Genomic DNA, 17,467 nt, shown 5'->3' with positions numbered 1-17,467 from the left:
GATGAGCCTTAAGCTTAGATTTTTGTTATCCTAGTGTTGCAAAACGATTATATTATTTGGGTAAACAAAACATGGAAGAAGAATTGGAATTAATGACAAACAATTTAAACAATGTCTTGTCCAAGTTAAAAACCTGCAATGGAGCTGCCAGCCAGGATTTACAAAGCCGCAGGGAGAAGCTGGCCAAAATGATCCGCCTGCACTTGAAAAATGTACGCGTTACCGTAATAACCCACAGGCGCAGAGCCCACCAAAAGGCCAGGAGGCGGCGCCGAATGTTGCGGTCGTTTTTTATGCAGAAAATGTCAGAAATGCAAGCCAACTACCTCGAAATGTTTGCAATGCTGCGCCTGAAGCAGGCCAGAGCCGAAGAAGAGGCAGACGAGGAGGAGCAGGAGGAGGACGAATCAGCAGAGGAGCAGCAGCACTGCGAGGATGGCGAAACTGCTGAAGTTCAGATAGTGGAGACGCACATGGAGCCATCACAACTCTTCTTTGAGGACATTATTCCCGAACTGAGTGAGGAGGAGTTCCTCAATACCCTGCACGTGAGCCGGGGCACCTTCGAGACCCTGTGCAAACAGTTGACGCCCAGCTTGCGGAATATGGATGTACTGGCCCGGAGAGTTCCAGCAGTTGCGCCGGAAAAGTGCGTAGCACTCGCTCTGTACTTCCTGGCCAGCGGCACGCGACTCAGCCAAATAGCCATTGCATTTTCGATGGCTCGCAATCGAACTATCAAGTGTCTAAAGGCCTTCTGTAACGCCGTCATGTCTACACTGGGAAGGGCTCTGCGCCAGTTGCCACAGAGTCGCGTCGATTGCAACAGTGTCGCAAAGGGTTTCCATCGCGAAAGCAATATGCCCGCCGCCCTGGTTGGAGTCCTTGGAGTCTGTTCGATACCAATTCGGGCCAGTGTAGAACCCAAGTCCAGGGGAACAGTGCTGCGCATGGAGTACCTACTGGACGACAGGATGCGTTTTCGGCAGCTTCAGCTGGGCTGTGGCAAGCCCCCAAGAATGCCATTGTTCTCGATTACCCCAAATAAACTCACCGCCTTGCCGAATTTCTACATCAATTCCCATCCCGTTCCTGCCTTCGTCCTGGCCCCAGTCGACCAAAACTATCCCCTCAAGGCATGGCTCCTGCAGCGATACAAGGAGCCCACAGCTCCACACGAGCATGACTTCAACGAGGTGGCCGAACATCTGCACGAAATGAGCGACTGTGCCCTGCACCGGCTGGTGTCCCGCTGGAACTTCCTCAACCAGCCGCTGGACATAAGTTTCCACACCGCATCCTGTATCATAACAGCCGCCGCCGTGCTCCACAACCTGTTGGAGGAACTCAGCGAACCGTACATGCTGGAGTGGGGAAACTCTGTGGACGTGTCCAAGTTCAGAGCTAAGCCACTGGCAGGCAGAGGCGCCGAGGAGGATGTGGCAGGGCTGGAGACTCGCGATTTCATAGCGCGAACCATAAGTTCCACTGAAATCTAAATAAATTCCAATAGACTAATCTTAGTTACATTCCAAAAATGTATTTTTATTTATTGTTAGATGTTTAAAAAATGTAAGCACATCTAGTACAGACGCTGGGGTGGTCCCATGGAGGACTTGACGTGGAGGGAGCGCACGTTCTGCCAGTTCTTCTTCAACAGCGACACCAAGAAGTTGATGGACAAGTTGACGTTCTGGGCGAGCTCATCGGGCTTCATGCCGACATGGCCGACGGCGACGGACAGGCACAGGACCTTCTTCATCTGGAACTTAATGGTGGACTTGACCTCCTCGATCTTGCCGATCATGGACTCCTGGTGGGAGAGCAGGGCAGGGAACTTGCCAGCCTTGTTCAGACCGGGGCCGAGCAGACGGGGAATCTGCTTGATGAGCGACTCGGAGGCCAGGAAAGCGTCATAGGACTTGGCCAGTTTCTTAACCAGCTTCTTGTTCTTGTTCAGCTTCTTCAGAGCCTCGGCATCCATGAACTCGACGTTGTTGGCCTTGGCCTCATCGCAATGCTGCTGATCGCCGAGGATGCACACCTTCATCTTGGGACGGGGGATGTGCTTCAACCTGCGGATAAAAAATGAAAACTAAGTTAGTTGGGGTACATGGATTGGGAAATATTTATGTCACATGGATCGGGGGCAGGGGAAAACTTACAAAGCCCACGGGGGAGCACGTTTTCATTTTTTTTTTGTTAAGGGGGGCGGTGTCCATTGCTGGAGACCTACTCAGATATTTAAGACCCTGAGTGAAGGTCCGCCGAGTGCTTGCTGTCGCACTCGACTACCTGATGCAGTGGCAAAATCTGCTCCCAAAGGAGTTCCATTTAGACACGAGCACAGGTGATTTAAACAACGTACTTGACGGTGCCGGAGAAACGCTTGTCCTTCTGGGGATCGTAGTTCTTCAGACCGATCTGCAGCTCCACGGTTTCCAGGAAGCCACGCTTCTTCTTGGCGGAGGCGTCCAAGAGGCCATTAACACCCTCATACAGGGTATCGCGCGAAACTTTCGATCTGCCGGGTAAGAAATTGTCAATTAATATCAATAATTAGCAAAATACTATAGTAAAATATATTAAAATATGAATTTACTGTCGAAACAATGCCTAAACATTTGCATCCCACATATTAGTTGCATATTTAGCACAAAAATCACATTTATTTTTGCAATCATTTCCAAACTGATATGGACATGGAAAAAGGTCTAAAAAGCTGGTTTCTGATTGCCAAGATAGCAAAATACTTCAACAAACTACATTATACTTTAGTTATTTCAATAAAAATTAAGAATTTAAGCAAAAATACACTAGGATTGAATATATTTTTCAGGATTTAACACTTACGCCATGTCAGCTCAACGTGCGATTTTCGAAAGAAGGAAGAACTCTTGGGATGTGTAAAATATTTATTTGTATCGAAATATCGATAGACTCAACGAAACATATCGTTATCGTAGAGTTGACAGGTCACTGTAATTGTTTTGGTATTTTTTTTACCGATAAAATTTTATGGTCTGATTGAAAAATAAATATTATTTTAATCTGGGTCTAATCAAAGATTTTTAAAACATTGGATAAATTTTGCAAAAGAAAAAGGAATTCAAAAAAATGTTATTCTCGTGTAAGTTAAGTATCTTTGGGTAAAAATACCAAATAAAAAAAGGCCTACTACCCAGCCCTGGTGTGCCGCTTTGTTTGTTGGTGAGAGAAAATAATTGAAAACCACAAAATTTCTTGATAAGATTACTCTTTTCTTGCAATATTATTCGGTTCTGATAAGGCACTGTAAGTACTTGGGACGCATCTCTTGATCGAAAGATTACAAGCAAAGCATTTTCTTACAGTGTCACTCTTAAGAGAAAGCACCCGCACACTGAGAGTGCGTGAAAAGTGAAACATTTCGCCAACGCTGTGATAGTCTGCATTTTAGTTAGTCGGCGGTGCCGATACGAAAAAGTGCGTGTGCCTCTGCATTGGGCTTGGAATTACATAAGGATTAGAAGCTGCAGCCGCTGGGTGCATTGATTTTTACCCACAAAACCCGCCTTGGGCCATGGCGCGAATCGTCGAGAGCAGTGTAAGTTGGAAAGAAGTCGGAAAGTTCAGTCATATCTTTTACATAACTCCTCCTTCATCCATCCCCATCCTGCTTCTGATTCTGCTACTGCTTCTTCCTGCTAGCTGACATTTCATAATTGTCAGACGAAGATTTCTGTCGCATTTCTCGCCACAAACTTGGTGGTTTTGCATTAGTCTCATGACGTCGTCGGTTTATAAATAGAGATGCTGTCGCCCGTTTAGTTGGCACGAGGAGGATGAGCCATGCCGACCGTCTGGTGGAGCAGTTGCTTCAGGTGCCCGCCCGCCTGCCCAGAGAATCGGAGGTGCGCCAACTATGCCACTCGCTGTCTGATTTGCTTTCCGGCGAGCCGAATCTGCTGAGCCTCCAGAGTCCGCAGATAGTGTGCGGCGACATACATGGCCAGTGGCAGGACTTGCTTCATCTCCTCCAGTTGGGCGGCCCAGTTGCCCAGCATCGATACTTGTTCCTGGGAGACTTTGTGGATCGGGGAAAGAACAGTCTGGAGACCTTCCTGCTGCTGGCTGCCCTGAAAGTGCAACACCCCGGCCAAGTGAGCCTGCTGCGAGGCAACCACGAGTGCCGTAGCGCCACTAAGGCGTACGGATTCTACGAGGAATGTGTGGCCAATTACGGCTCCTCCAATGTGTGGCGTCTATGCTGCCGGATTTTCGATCTCCTGCCGCTGGCTGCGCTGATAGATGACAAAATCTTTTGCGTCCACGGAGGTCTATCACCCAAGATTCAAAAGTTGGATGAAATTCAGCAATTGGACCGGCGAGTGGAGATACCGACCAGTGGCGGCATGGCGGATCTTCTTTGGAGCGATCCTTGTGAGAAGCCGGGGTGGACACCATCTCCCCGCGGACATGGCCATCTCTTTGGCAAAGATGTTGTGAGCGAGTTTGTCCAACGGAATGGCATATCCTACATCTGCCGGGCTCATCAGCTGGTGCAGGAGGGCTATCGGTGGCATTTTGAGCAGCAGCTGGTCACCATCTGGTCGGCACCGAACTACTGCTATCGCTGTGGCAACAAGGCCTCCTTTATGCGGCTAAACACGGTCGAGGACTATGAATTTCATGTTTTTGAGGCGCAGGCGCTGCACACCAAACCGCAGCCCAGAAGGCCCAAAAAGCGGTGTCGTCAGTTCTTCCTGTGACGAAAGTAATAATTAATTAAATAATACAGCTCTTCCAGTGAATCTCAATCGAAATAAGAGAGAGTGGAACCACTTTCAAGGGTAGGCAATCAGCTGTAGCGGCTTATCTAATAGCACCCATTCCATCCCATCCCATCCCACCCACTTGTATGAAATAAGCTCTCCCATTCCACACTCTCTTAATCAATAAAGTATAAGCTTATTCTCTCTTTCTCTCTTAAAAAACTGGTTTCTTTTGTTTTCTCTTGATCTTAACTACAGGTGCTACCAAAATTATGTTTTTCGGTTCGGTTTTAATGCTAATGCTTATTAAATAAAACAATTGCTGAGTAATTCTGTTAATGTTTTAAATAAAAATATAAATATTTTTTCAAGTAAAATATTTTTTCTAAAATATGTATTAAATTATATCATAGATTCGATAAATTGTTGGAATCAAATAGTAGGCTCAAAAACAAAAAAATATGATTTACTTTGGAATAGTCTTGACCATATAGTAACTTAATTTTTGTTCAAAGTTCATCTCAACTAACTTTTAGTAAAGTCATAACATCTCAGATACTATTTAATTGTGAAACACGACTGTAGTACTTTTTGCTCCCACTGTGCTGAATCGTGCTGACTTGCAAGTCTCTCATATTTGTATTCCCCGCCTGGGGGAGAAGGTAGGAGGTCTTTCCAAAGAGAGTCCAGTGCCGGGGCGAAGCTATAGCGGCGCTTCCACGCGACTACTTCAATCCATTTGGAAGCGAGCGCGGCAACACGCGGAATAAAATTTATTCCGGAATAAAATCAAACAATTTCACTGGCTCCTAGTCTCCGGGGTGCAATTGGAAATTTAAATTAAGTAAACAAATCGCCTTAGTGCTGAGCAAATGTCCGGAAAATGACGGAATTCGATGTAAGTTCAAGACCAAGTCCGAGCTGACAGCTCTCCCCACCTGTGACGTCATGGATAAAGAGTGTGTTTTTGATTTTTTTTGTCACTTAACTTACTTAACTTAAAGTTGTTGCCAAAGTCGCAGCAATATGGCCGGCTGCTTCAAGGTCATCCCTGATATGGGGCCAAAGTTTGATGGCTTGATGGCTTAAGCTAATAACCCCAATTTGATGCAGGTTTGGTTTGTGGGGCTTCACAGCCACAAACTCAAACACTATCTGTTATTTACGAGTGTTTCTTTTTTTGGCTTATCACTACAGATGTCTGGCGGTTGTTTCCACTACCCCTCATGGATGACCTTTCCACTCAGTCCGCCTCAGTAATCAGACACTCGAAAACTGTGACAAATATGTTAGATATGTGTTAGCACTCTTAGCACTCCAATAAATCCAAAAATCATCAAAGTTATTGAATAATAATGACTATTGGTTTTCAATTAACAGATAATTAATTTATTTATCAGCTCTAAACATGTTTATTATTAGATAGTTAAGTTTAATGATAGGTATCTTTTTCCAGAAACCATTTTTAGGCTTTATTTTGTACAAAAATAGTACTAATCTTAAAAGAAAAAAGCTTTATTAAAATATATTATTATTAATCACAATTTTCTTATATTTTTTGTGACATAATATTTCTAATCTTTTAAAGATTAAAACTGATAACAAACCTACATATATTTAAAAATCAATATTTATTTATTTCTGGAAATTTCCTGGTTCACTGAAAGGTTAAATAAATTTCCCTCCTCTAATGACCCTCTTTCAAATTCCCCTCCTTTTTATAAAAAACAAATAAATAATATTTGAAATCTCTTCCAGTTTGTGCCTATCGCCGTGGGCGTGGTTGCCGTAGTCGCCGGCGCCCTCATCGTCCACTATTTCCTGAACAGGAAGTCCACCAAACCCCGCCGGGAACCCAATCGCACCGCCCGTCTCCGCACTCTGGTGGATCCCAACGACAAATACCTGCTGCCCCTCGTGGAGAAGGAGGTGCTCAGCCACGATACCCGACGATTCCGCTTCGGATTGCCCTCCAAGCAGCATGTCCTTGGCCTGCCGGTGGGTCAGCACATCCATCTGATCGCCACCATTGACAACGAACTGGTGATCCGTCCGTATACGCCCATCTCGTCGGACGAAGATGTCGGCTACGTGGATCTGGTGGTCAAGGTCTACTTCAAGGACTCGCATCCCAAGTTCCCGGCCGGCGGCAAGATGACCCAGCATTTGGAGAAAATGGAACTGGGAGATAAGATCTCCTTCCGTGGTCCCTCCGGACGGCTGCAGTACCTCGGCAACGGCACCTTCTCCATCAAGAAGCTGCGCAAGGATCCGCCCAAGAATGTCAACGCCAAGCGGGTGAACATGATTGCCGGCGGCACTGGCATCACTCCCATGCTGCAGTTGGTCCGCGAGGTCCTCAAGCGCAGTGACAAGGATAAGACCGAACTGGCGCTTCTGTTTGCCAATCAGGTAAGTGTCATGACTTACAATCCTTGACTGGAAGATCTCTAATGTGTTGTATATTTTAGAGCGAAAAGGACATTCTTCTCCGCGACGAACTGGACGAACTGGCTCAAAAGCATCCCGAGCAGTTCAAGGTCTGGTATACCGTGGACAAGGCGGCTGAAGGTGAGCTTCCAGGTCTTACAAGACTTGGAAATGAATCCTCTACATCATCGTGCTCATCTTTCGAAACATTTTCTCACGATTTTGAGGGATTAGGATATAGATTTGAGGAGCTTCTTTTGGAGATTTTTAAAAGGATATTAAATATATTAATTGATATAGATCTGATATATATTTAAGATGGATCTGAATCTGATTTAGAAAACATATAAAAAGATGTAGAATATATTTTGTATTCTATTTTGTAAAGTATTAAGAAATAAGAGTCCTTGAGAATAGTTTTAAATGTTTAAAAATAGGATGAAATATTGAAGTCTGAGGAAGATTATAGGATAGGATCTGTAGGATATATCCTTATAAACCCTATTTAAAGGAACTCTCTAGTCTAGAACTGCAGCAATCTTTCCCTCGACTAGTCATCTAATCATCTATCGGCACACCGCATCCTCATCCGCATCCTGTAGAAACATCATCACAGCCATTAGCCAGGCATCTATTATGTTAAGAATCTTGTGTCTGTCCCCTCGCCACATGCTGCCCTCAAACGGATGCCGCGTGGAACGGGGAATGCCCGATTCATAGCCTGGTCGTACAACACCGGCCACGTTAACGACGACATGATGCAGAGGCATCTGTTTGCCCCGGATCCGGATACGTTGTGCCTGCTCTGCGGTCCGCCGCCGATGGTCAACTATACGTGCATACCCGGATTGGAGCGTCTGGGCCATCGGTCCGAGCAGCGCTTTAGCTATTAGGATGCAGTGGTGGCCACTCCACTGACCACTAGTTACTCTCCCTGGGTTTTGCTTTCATTTCACAATCCCCCCCCAAGGCCAGCGGGAAAGATTGCGCAGTGATGGGAGAGGAGGTACTATACCAAGTAGTTATATTATCTCATCACTGAGCAGAGCAATGTCCTGATCCTGATCCTGATCCTCCTGAAAACTAATATTATCCTTTTGTCCCCCCATCCAGGCTGGCCATATAGCGTGGGCTTCATCAACGAGGACATGATCGCCGCCCACCTCCTGCCCGCCTCGGACGACACCATCGTGCTGCTGTGCGGCCCACCGCCCATGATCAACTTTGCCTGTAATCCGGCCCTGGACAAGCTTGGCTACCATCCGGACACCCGATTCGCCTACTAGAGAGGATCGCCCGCTTCGGCCCGCGACGGTCGGGAGTAATTTGCATTTTGGTTTCGTCAGTGCCCCATTTATTCCACATATTTTTGCTCCATCACCCCGCCACCTGCTCATCCAGTGATCCTAGCCGGCCGGAATCACCAAAAATATCACACTACGGGGATCCGGGATCGATGTGATTGAACGCTAAGCGAGTGCAACAAAAACATCAATGCTAATTGTTGTAGTTCTTTTTTTTATTATTTTCCATTGTGAATAAAGTGTTAAAAAAAATCGGGAATTAAGCTTTTAATTTACATTTTAAAAACAAATTGCTTGCAAATTGTCTTTAATTTATTCTTCTCTGTTTATTCCATAGCAGAGGATATTATAATTTTGGTCAAAAGTGTGCTAAGTATATGTATTCTTGATCAGGATCACCCTCCTGAGGCGATATAGTCTCGATATATAGTATGTTTCTAATTGAACTAGTCCTTCAGTTTTAAAGCTATAGACTTCGAACTTGGCACACATCCGTTGCAGGCAGTATATAAGTCGGAACGAAGGGGTCGGTCGACTATATCTTATAGCTGCCATATAACTGATTGATCAGGAAAGCCATAACTCTGTTTTTTTTAAGCAAGAAGATTGAGACTTTATGGAGACAGACTTTGCAGATAGATTTTATAGATTTATCAACTTATCCGATCTATAAAATTTCATAAGGATCTGCTGACTATATCCTATTGCATTTTTTTTTGGAAAATTGCTTTGAATTTCACTAATTCTCATAAGGATCGGATAAATATATACGATCCATTTTTATCTAATAATATAGATATAGCTTTCCCTTTTTAATTTTAATTCAATAACTAATTAGTAGCCCTTCTTCCACCCAAAATTATTAAAAAAATCAAAAAAATCCCGCTTTTGTTGTGCATTTTCTCACAAAATTTTATTGAATACAATAGGTTTTCGGAATATACGGCTCGCGAGGACTATACCCTCGCCAATATTATTGAATTACAAATTGAATTTAAATTAGTAGTCATAAGATTAGGGTTAGCTTTGTGGAACCTCCTCGAATCGGCACATCTGCATTTAACTAGCGCTCTGTCTCTGTATCTGATCTGTTTGTGTTTCTGTTTTTGGGGATTTAATGCTCTCAGCAACATGAGTCCACCTACCGATGCGGAAGATTAGACTAATAGTTTAGTTTAATAAAGATTTAGTAAGCGTCATTGGATTAACATGAATACGAGTCACACAGCATTTAATGGCTGTAATTTTGTTTAGTTTCTGGCAGTTCTCTGTTAAAGAATTCAAGTATTTGTATTTTTCGTTGGTTCACAGAACATTTATGGCCTAACAGTTAGGTTAGTAATAGTATAGTATAAATATTTATGGTAAAATAATCTTGCTACATAGATGCTCCTGCTAAAGACACATTGTATACATCCATATGTGATTCAATTTATAAATACATAAAATTACATTTATCGAACGAATTGATTAATTGAACGTGTAACGTAAAATACAAAATTATAAGTAGCCTGTTTGACGGTTAATGGTGCCAGTATGACGGTTGTCCTCCGTATAGCATTGTTAGTTAGTTTTAAAAAATAAACTGCCGCAGTTTCCACTTCACACGCTTGGCGTGGCAAGCTCTGGCCGTGGACAGCTGGTGGGGTGTGCGTACTTAAATGGCATCTATCTTTTATATGGTATTCATATAAAATTGTCCAGTACTTGTATTATTTTAACGGGAGCTTGCCAATTGTAAGCAGACATTCTCATCTCATACATATGATATGATATGATATGATATGATATTGTTGTGGAAACAAACTGCGATTCCTTATTTTGCGTACAACTAGAGCTTACTACAAAAAATGTTACATGGAAAAAACACTAAACTAAAATAAAATTTGAGCATGGCAGAGGCGCAAAACACTTAAAACTTATAAAACAAATTCACATCCGATTTCGAGGTGATATTCTGCTTGCGTTTGTCTCATCATGCTTGGCCTTGTCTCATCACTTGACACAGTTGGTCAAATGCCTCCATGGTTAGCTCGATTGGTTGGATCGAAGCTACCTTCTTGTACCTGAAAGGATATAGGAATTAAAATCTGCTCTTTTAGAAAATGGAATCTTAAGACTCACTTCTCTCTATTGTACTTTTCCCGCATGGCCTGTGTGTTGGACTCCTCGGCCAGTTTGTGGGTTTGGGTCAGTTGGAGGACCACCGTTTTCAGGTCCTCCACCTTGTAGGTGGTGATCTCCTCCAGCTGCGGCGTCCACATCTCCATGCCCAGAATATGACGCGCCAATGCGAGCGAAGCAGACGACATAATAGATGGCAAATATTGCAAATAGGTATCGCCCTCCATCAGAGACAGTTCAGAAATGTACTGCGGATTTAATAAAAAACATGAAACTTCCGAAAAACTCTAGGCATAAGGTTCCAAGAGACCCACCAGCGTCAGGTACTTTAGTCGTTCCGGCATCTCGCACATCACCGCATAGGTGTTGATGAACACATAGGCTGTGGGTGTGCACAGATCGAACGAGAGGATCTTCAGGATGACCTGCTCCATGCGCAGCACCTGGGCCTTCGTGTAGCTGTCATCGGTGAGGAAGACAAACTCCCCCACATCTGGTGGGTAGATCTCCTCGTATTTCCTGAAAATCAAACATTATTAGTTGTTTCTGTGGGAGGATCTGTCAGGATCTTAATACTTACGAGGCAATGTACATGGCTGCTGTGCCCACCAGCTGCAGCTTATTGCGCACCACTGCCATGTGGCTGAGGAAGCGATCCAAATAGGAGACGGAGAGATAAAGCGTCTCCGTGTCCAGTTTGTACTCCTCGGACACCTCCACCAGCCAGTCGATCAGGATGGAGCGCATCGAGTGATTGATGTCCTTCTGCCTGCGCATATAATGCGGCTTCGGGCGATGTTTCTTCTGCAAGAGAGATGCCACTCGATTAGCTCACACTCTTAATTACTTGGGCAAACTCAACTTTCGATGCTAATCTCACACATAATTTGTACAAGTGTCGGTTATGCTTGAAAGAAGAGGTTTCTGGGAAGGGGGCTACCTATTTATTTCCATAAATTTGTTTATTTCTGGTGGAATGTTGGCTTTTTTAGAGTCATGGTATCAACTACTTAGTACCTCTTGACTGTAGATTGGCTAGAGAATGTGAAGAAGTGGCATAAACAGGTATCATAGTGGCCTGTACCTTTCCCGAAATGACCATTCCAGCCAACTCCCACGGCCAGCCCAAAGCCAGGCAATCGAATCTACCAATTTTTATTTGTTTATTGGTTATTTTGTGGTACGTGAGTCGCATTTGAATCTCGAGTTCAAACGTGAAATTCTTCGCCAAATCGCCTATATGTTGGGGAATGTGTACATTAGGTGTTTATTTAATGGCCGCCTTAACGATTATTGGCCACGTCGGGCGCCATGGCTCAAAAGAGCAGAGATTTAGAGCCCATTGGGCTCTAAATAAAGTAATTGGATGAAGATTTTCGGGGATTTTGGATTAAAATTCAATATTATATATCGATTAGCATGGACTTTGTAGCTCTCCGGATGTCCCAAAGGGGACTGGCATTCAACAAACTGGAACTGGAATCCCCAGCAACACCCGGCAACCGAGCTAAACAAACTCAACAAACAAACTCCATTACTCCTCAATAATATTCCCTTTTTTTCACCCAGACTGTACAAATCTTTAAGGAATACTCCAACCCAGCGGTTTCACACAATCCTTTGTATATCTTTTTGTTATTACCAGGATTAACAGGATGACGCTCAAAATCGGGATATGCACCAAGTCGGACCTCGACGAGGCGATGAAGTTGCAGAAACGGGAGCAGTACGAGGAGGAGCGCAAGAGTCGCATTTTCAACGCCAAACAGCGCCTCTACGGGGTGGGTAGTCCCATTTAAATGAATCCCTAATCCAGTTATCTCCCTCGATCCTCCAGCTCGATCTTGATACTCTGGAGCGCCAGATCCTGGAGAAGAAGAAACAGCAGAGCGACCAGATCACCCGCGACAAGCTGTTCGAGGAGCAGGAGCAGCTGCAGAAGCGCCTGATCTTGGCCCAGGAGCGGGAGCTGGAGAAGAAGCAGCGGGTAGCCGACTCCGATCTCAACTACTACCGGTGTCGCTACCAACAGAAGGAGCAGCGCCGCGAGTTCGACTTGAACGATCCGAACTACCTGAAGAAGGCGCGTCCGACTCGCATCGCGGATGATGACATCGCTCTGGGTGTGTCCAGTGCCCAGATCTTTCACGGCGAGGATCTGTTTAACTCGGAGCGGAAGGTGCGTCAGCGGGAGCAGCAACGGGCCTGGCTGGATCAGCAGATTGCCGAGCGGAAGCAGGCGAAGGAGGCCCGCAAGCAGGCCGAGAACATGCTCATGGACAGTGTCGTCTGCCGGGACAAGCTGCTCCTGGAGATGGCCAAGTCGGATCACATGATGCGCAACCAGGTGATCCAGCGGACAAGGGAGTTCAACATGAACATGGCCAAGCAGAAGCAGCTGGACCGCGACCGGGCCAAGCGCGAAAAGTACGAGGACGACATGGCCGAGATCTACAACATGCTCTCCAGCGACATGCTAACCGAGAATCCCGATGTGGCCCAATCGAAGACCGATCCCAACAAGAAGATCGCCTTCATGTATCGCGGCATGACACCGGAGGAGTTGCGGGTCTTCCGGCTGGGCCAGGAACAGCAGCTGCGGCTAAGCACACAACGGAAGGTGGAGGCCCAGATGATGGACAAGCAGTGGGAGCAGTATGCCATCAATATGGATCGCACGCTGGTGCTCCAGCAGATCGATGTGGACAGGCAGCGCAAGGCGCAGTTCGATGAACTGATGCGGGCCAATGCCAAGCTGGCCGTGGAGCAGGATCAGCAGCGCAAGGACGCCATGATAGCGCTGAGCAATGCCGTCTCCGATGACTTCTACGATCAGTTCAACAAGAATTCACGTTAAGTTACTCCTTTTTTCCTCATCCAACCCAGCAAGTCTATGTGTATCCTGGAGACGCTTGGGAAACGGCCTCAGCCGCTCATTTGGGCTGTGGAGGAGCATTTCCCAGGCGATTCCAAGGCACTCTTTTAAGAATAATATGTAGGTTTGTTGGGTGTCTTACATACATACATTAAATACATTTAAATTTTCAAGTTCATCCTGAAGATAAGGTGTTTCTCTCAAAATCTGTATCCTAAAAGGTTTACTTTTTTTTTCGACTAACAAGTGAGGAAAAGATGTCAACTATAATTATGAGAGAAATTCTAGCGTGGCGGCAAGAAAACAACATTAATTAGCTGCAAGCCAAATTCCATTAGTGACGAGTGGTGCTACCATGCCTCCATACCTCCATGCCATGCCAGAAAAGTCAATAAAGCCAAGGATGCGATGCAGGCGCACATTTCCCGCCCGATAAACATGTGACGTTGGAACAAAAACGTAAAAACGAAAAAAATACAGAAAACTAGACCCACAAACAGGCAACAGAGCATGAAAGGAATGGGAATGGGAGTAGGAATGGGTATGGGTATGGTATACTAGGGTGCGGCAAGGTCCGTCGTCTTCCTGTTCCATCTGTCCCCCGACCCTTGTACTTTCTGCCTGCTTGCCTCACAAGAGACACACGCACAGGCACACACAAAGAGATACAGATATGAAGGGCACATGGCCAAGGAGTAAGTGAGCCAGGGGGTAAGAAAAAAAAAAAAAGGTGCTACGAGGGTTCTTCTCTTATCTTATACATGTATATAAGATGGGTTCTTATTCTATCTAGATTCTAGATTATAGATTCTAAAGATTATAGATCCTTTAGTAATAATACATGCCAGGACCTGTTTACAGTCCTTAACCTAACCTATAACTACACATATTACATAATATTTACATAATTATTATCCTATATCCTTATATTATCTTAGAAACTAAAGATACAAATCCCAATCTTAGGCTAATCTTAACCACTAACTCACCTCACTCTCCCGGAAGTTATCCAGGATGTCCATCTGGTACTGGACCACCTCGAAGAACCGCTGACGATCGTTGCGGGGCGGCAACTCCTTCACCTTGTTGGGTTCGACGCCTAGGGCACCGCAGTCACCACTGATGTTGACCACCTCGATGATCGAACGATCCACGGACATGGGCGACAGGACATCCGTGACCGACATGGGCGTGGCATCAAAGCACAGATCTTGCTGCCCACTTGAATGGTTTAAAAAATAGAAGTTTTTTTTAAGAATCAAATAGTAGGATAATCAGGGATTAGAGTACTTACTGGTTCTCCCTCTCGAATACGGATGGCAAGGACTGGCCTGGAGGAATCACCTGGGTGTCGCAGTTGTCCTCGTAGACGGAGAAGGTCTTGAACTGCTCCACCACCGGCACCACCACATTCGATTTCTTCGGCACATCCACATTTTCGTTCGAATTCGAATTCGAATTGAAGTTCTGGACGTCACGGAAGACCTGCCGGAAGATGAGAGAGGGTGGAAGAGAAAGAAAGTGAGAAAGGGTTAACATTTACAGCAATTTGTTAGGGGTTTAGGGTCGTCTCTTTCTCTCCTTTCACGATCTATGTAATCCTGTTACATCCCGTACTCTTCTTGTTGTTGTTATTGTTGTTGCAGAGGTGATTGCGCGCCTTTACATGGCTTCGCATTGGTGTGAGTGTGATAGTGAGTGCAGTAATTGCATTGCTATTCTTCCTTTTCCACCTATCCACCTCCTCTTTGCTCTTGCCTTTGCTGTTGTTTGAAAAAGGCGCGCAGTCGCCTGGATGTGCAATTTCTAGGTTAGATTGTAGATTAGGCGCGAATTAAGGCGAAAGGTTATCTGCGAAGTGCAACTAAAAAAAGGGGGTGGGGAGAGAAAACCACCACCAATACACTCTCTCTCTCTCACAGCAAAGCGAGGATCCCACCACCATTATTTATAAAAATAAAAAAAAAGGCAGCTGCATTAGAATGCGACGCGACCAACAACAACAACAGCAAAGAGGGTTGGAGGGGGGAAATAACTGTGCAATCCGGAGGACTTACCACTTTGCCGGACGGACGCGGCACATTAGCGTTGTGGTTGCTGTTGTTGTTGGCGTTGAGAACAGCAAAGTTGGCACGGGGCGCTAGCGGAAGCTTCTCCTTGGCGCCACCGATAACAGCCAGGGGCTGTTTGGCCGTCTTAAGGGCTCCCGGTACCCCAGCCATTCCGGGATTCTCCTTGTTATCGTGATGGATCTGGAAGTGCGACATATTGGCCAGAGATCCTTAACTCTTTTTCCTTTAAAAATGGACAAGATTCGGTGCGCTTGCGCTCTTCTCTTTGTGCTCGTTCGTTGTTTGAGCGTCTTCGCTGGCTTCTCCGCTTTCTTCTTATGCTCGCGACGCTCGCACCAACACACACTCGAAGGCTCAATACACACACATTGGCTCAGGCAAATTTTATCATCAAAACTGACGCTGCTGGATGGCAGGCTGGCAGGCAGGCAGGCGGGCCGACTTTAAATTACACTCAACACACACAAACAGAATTCATTTGACTTTCAATTTCTACAACATTTTGCGTCACGGAGCGGTGAAATTGGAATAGACTTCCTCGTTTGGTTACACTCGCACGGACTTATCACTTCTGGGCACCGACGCTTCTATTTCTTGGTTTCCGAAACTCGGTTGTGTCGGGACAGGCGGTCAAAAAGCAATTGAATTGACGGTCGACAAATTGAACTGATTTCCCGGCTTTTCCAAATTTTTTAAAGAAGCTAGAGATGGTAGCTAAACATCGATAACAACATATTGTTATCGAAAATGTGATCGTTTTTACTTCCAGCCAGCGTTGCCACTCCAACTAACCGTTCTTTCGCGGTGAATGGCTGTCATCTCGATCAGACCGTTAAATTTAAAAAAAAGTACTTAAACTAAAATAATAATGAATATTTAATAGGCCTTTCCATATATTGTTTTTATTTGAATGAAGATCATTATATTTTTTCAATCTATTTTTATCACATAAAAATCTTTGCTTTCCTTTTGACTATCATCCTTATTTTAAATTTATTTTATTTTCAAATTTTCTAATTAAAAACTATTATTTACATATACTTTCACTTTAGAAACTCTTAAGTATTTAGGTTACATCTTGGGTTTCCTGGGTCATTCTTTTTAAGCGCCTTTTTTGGGATAGAAACGGCTTGGAAACGGCGCTGCAGATGCTTATCGCCTGGACAATGCACCGCAGGACTTATGTCTTTGGCATTGTCCTTAAGAGGCGAGCAGCGGGCGACTGCTGGACATCTTCGTTCGTTGACCCAGTTGCAGTCGCACATAATGCTCAAAATGCAATTTGTATGTATGACTGCGAGTCCATTGTCCTGCTACCTGGACCCCAGAGTTCGGTTTGCATTTGGGTTGATGTTGACCTCGTCCTGCGTGGCACGATTGTGCAAAACGCCCGGAATGTTAGCTAAGATGGCAAAAACGTCCTTTTTAGGGATTTTTTTCCGTCAGTCACACATGGATGTACGAAACGCTCTCATTGTTTACACATTTCAGTAGTTTGGCTAATGTCGTAAGTTAGTTTCCGGGCGACAGTTGTCTTCTTTTCCGGACAATGGCAAAAAAAAAATACACCTTTCGGCCCTTTATAGATGGAGGTAGTCCAGCTGCCCCTGAAAATTGATTTTCCTAATCCAAAAATATATGTACAATTCTGTGCCATCTTTCATGCTTGCCAAAGTATGTTTTTTCATGTATTCTAAATTTTGATAAAAATTTAAAAATAAAAAAAAGTGTGCTTTGTATTATGAACTAAAAATTAATGGTTTATGATTTATCAATAAAATAATACATAATTTAATCATGATTTATGACTTAAAATATCTACAATAAAACTAAATATAAAAGCTACGTAAGCTTAAGAGTATTTATTGAGATAATCCCACAAGAATTCTAAGATACAAGTCAGGAGGA

The 17,467-nt window shown here is 44.6% G+C and overlaps 6 protein-coding genes across 10 annotated transcripts; 4 read left to right on the top strand and 2 right to left on the bottom strand.

The window, feature by feature from the left end:
* Positions 1-15: 15 nt before the first annotated feature.
* LOC6502826 lies at positions 16-1,665 on the top strand. The gene has a single exon (XM_001956560.4). It carries the CDS (start codon positions 72-74, stop codon positions 1,497-1,499), a length of 1,428 nt encoding a protein of 475 aa, XP_001956596.2. The 5' UTR covers positions 16-71; the 3' UTR covers positions 1,500-1,665.
* On the bottom strand, positions 1,519-2,993 carry LOC6507142 (60S ribosomal protein L10a-2). 2 transcript variants are annotated; one of them, XM_001956561.4, is made up of 3 exons: positions 2,854-2,993; positions 2,369-2,524; positions 1,519-2,075 (listed from the first exon to the last, which is right to left on the bottom strand). In XM_001956561.4, exons 1-3 carry the CDS (start codon positions 2,856-2,858, stop codon positions 1,583-1,585), a joined length of 654 nt encoding a protein of 217 aa, XP_001956597.1. In that variant the 5' UTR covers positions 2,859-2,993; the 3' UTR covers positions 1,519-1,582. The 2 variants fall into 2 exon arrangements, with proteins under 2 accessions (XP_001956597.1, XP_014765075.1); XM_014909589.3 differs by lacking the exons at positions 2,369-2,524; positions 2,854-2,993 and adding an exon at positions 2,166-2,189.
* Positions 2,994-3,446: 453 nt separating this feature from the next.
* LOC6507917 (serine/threonine-protein phosphatase 4 catalytic subunit) lies at positions 3,447-6,707 on the top strand. Its single transcript, XM_001956562.4, has 3 exons — positions 3,447-3,586; positions 3,691-4,832; positions 6,513-6,707. The coding sequence occupies exon 2, from the start codon at positions 3,825-3,827 to the stop codon at positions 4,749-4,751; it is 927 nt and encodes a 308-aa protein (XP_001956598.1). The 5' UTR covers positions 3,447-3,586; positions 3,691-3,824; the 3' UTR covers positions 4,752-4,832; positions 6,513-6,707.
* On the top strand, positions 3,447-8,747 carry LOC6507918 (NADH-cytochrome b5 reductase 3). 4 transcript variants are annotated; one of them, XR_001408839.3, is made up of 5 exons: positions 3,447-3,586; positions 6,513-7,166; positions 7,226-7,325; positions 7,905-8,190; positions 8,298-8,436. XR_001408839.3 is itself a non-coding variant. In XM_014910024.3 (4 exons), exons 1-4 carry the CDS (start codon positions 3,563-3,565, stop codon positions 8,468-8,470), a joined length of 951 nt encoding a protein of 316 aa, XP_014765510.1. In that variant the 5' UTR covers positions 3,447-3,562; the 3' UTR covers positions 8,471-8,747. The 4 variants fall into 4 exon arrangements, 2 of the variants coding, with proteins under 2 accessions (XP_014765510.1, XP_001956599.1); XR_001408841.3 differs by lacking the exon at positions 3,447-3,586 and adding an exon at positions 5,462-5,652; XM_014910024.3 differs by lacking the exon at positions 7,905-8,190 and having other exon boundaries at positions 8,298-8,747.
* A 621-nt stretch (positions 8,748-9,368) lies between these two features.
* On the bottom strand, positions 9,369-16,275 carry LOC6507141 (G2/mitotic-specific cyclin-A). The gene is made up of 7 exons (XM_001956564.4): positions 15,545-16,275; positions 14,782-14,972; positions 14,477-14,708; positions 11,193-11,416; positions 10,927-11,131; positions 10,613-10,860; positions 9,369-10,554 (listed from the first exon to the last, which is right to left on the bottom strand). The coding sequence occupies exons 1-7, from the start codon at positions 15,752-15,754 to the stop codon at positions 10,464-10,466; spliced, it is 1,401 nt and encodes a 466-aa protein (XP_001956600.3). The 5' UTR covers positions 15,755-16,275; the 3' UTR covers positions 9,369-10,463.
* Positions 12,105-13,672, top strand: LOC6507919 (RIB43A-like with coiled-coils protein 2). The gene is made up of 2 exons (XM_001956565.4): positions 12,105-12,393; positions 12,450-13,672. The coding sequence occupies exons 1-2, from the start codon at positions 12,268-12,270 to the stop codon at positions 13,467-13,469; spliced, it is 1,146 nt and encodes a 381-aa protein (XP_001956601.1). The 5' UTR covers positions 12,105-12,267; the 3' UTR covers positions 13,470-13,672.
* Positions 16,276-17,467: the final 1,192 nt, after the last annotated feature.

This window comes from Drosophila ananassae, chromosome 2R (genome assembly GCF_017639315.1).
Source record: "Drosophila ananassae strain 14024-0371.13 chromosome 2R, ASM1763931v2, whole genome shotgun sequence".
NCBI lineage: Eukaryota > Metazoa > Arthropoda > Insecta > Diptera > Drosophilidae > Drosophila > Drosophila ananassae.
The sequence above is the reverse complement of the archived record's forward strand: the minus strand, read 5'-3'. Positions and strand labels throughout refer to the sequence as shown.

What these genes read in the sequence shown, in the direction of transcription:
- LOC6502826 (XM_001956560.4), top strand. Translation starts at nt 72, where the DNA reads ATGGAAGAAGAATTGGAATTAATGACAAACAATTTAAACAATGTCTTG.
- LOC6507919 (XM_001956565.4), top strand. Translation starts at nt 12,268, where the DNA reads ATGACGCTCAAAATCGGGATATGCACCAAGTCGGACCTCGACGAGGCG. An exon ending in CCAAACAGCGCCTCTACGGG is followed by an intron (nt 12,394 to 12,449) that starts GTGGGTAGTCCC and finishes TCGATCCTCCAG; the next exon opens with CTCGATCTTGATACTCTGGA.
- LOC6507918 (XM_014910024.3), top strand. Translation starts at nt 3,563, where the DNA reads ATGGCGCGAATCGTCGAGAGCAGT. An exon ending in CGCTTCTGTTTGCCAATCAG is followed by an intron (nt 7,167 to 7,225) that starts GTAAGTGTCATG and finishes TGTATATTTTAG; the next exon opens with AGCGAAAAGGACATTCTTCT. An exon ending in CGTGGACAAGGCGGCTGAAG is followed by an intron (nt 7,326 to 8,297) that starts GTGAGCTTCCAG and finishes CCCCCCATCCAG; the next exon opens with GCTGGCCATATAGCGTGGGC.
- LOC6507917 (XM_001956562.4), top strand. Translation starts at nt 3,825, where the DNA reads ATGAGCCATGCCGACCGTCTGGTGGAGCAGTTGCTTCAGGTGCCCGCC.
- LOC6507141 (XM_001956564.4), bottom strand. Translation starts at nt 15,754, where the DNA reads ATGTCGCACTTCCAGATCCATCACGATAACAAGGAGAATCCCGGAATG. An exon ending in CGCGTCCGTCCGGCAAAGTG is followed by an intron (nt 14,973 to 15,544) that starts GTAAGTCCTCCG and finishes ATCTTCCGGCAG; the next exon opens with GTCTTCCGTGACGTCCAGAA. An exon ending in GAAAAGTACAATAGAGAGAA is followed by an intron (nt 10,555 to 10,612) that starts GTGAGTCTTAAG and finishes ATATCCTTTCAG; the next exon opens with GTACAAGAAGGTAGCTTCGA.
- LOC6507142 (XM_001956561.4), bottom strand. An exon ending in CGTTTCTCCGGCACCGTCAA is followed by an intron (nt 2,076 to 2,368) that starts GTACGTTGTTTA and finishes TTTTATCCGCAG; the next exon opens with GTTGAAGCACATCCCCCGTC.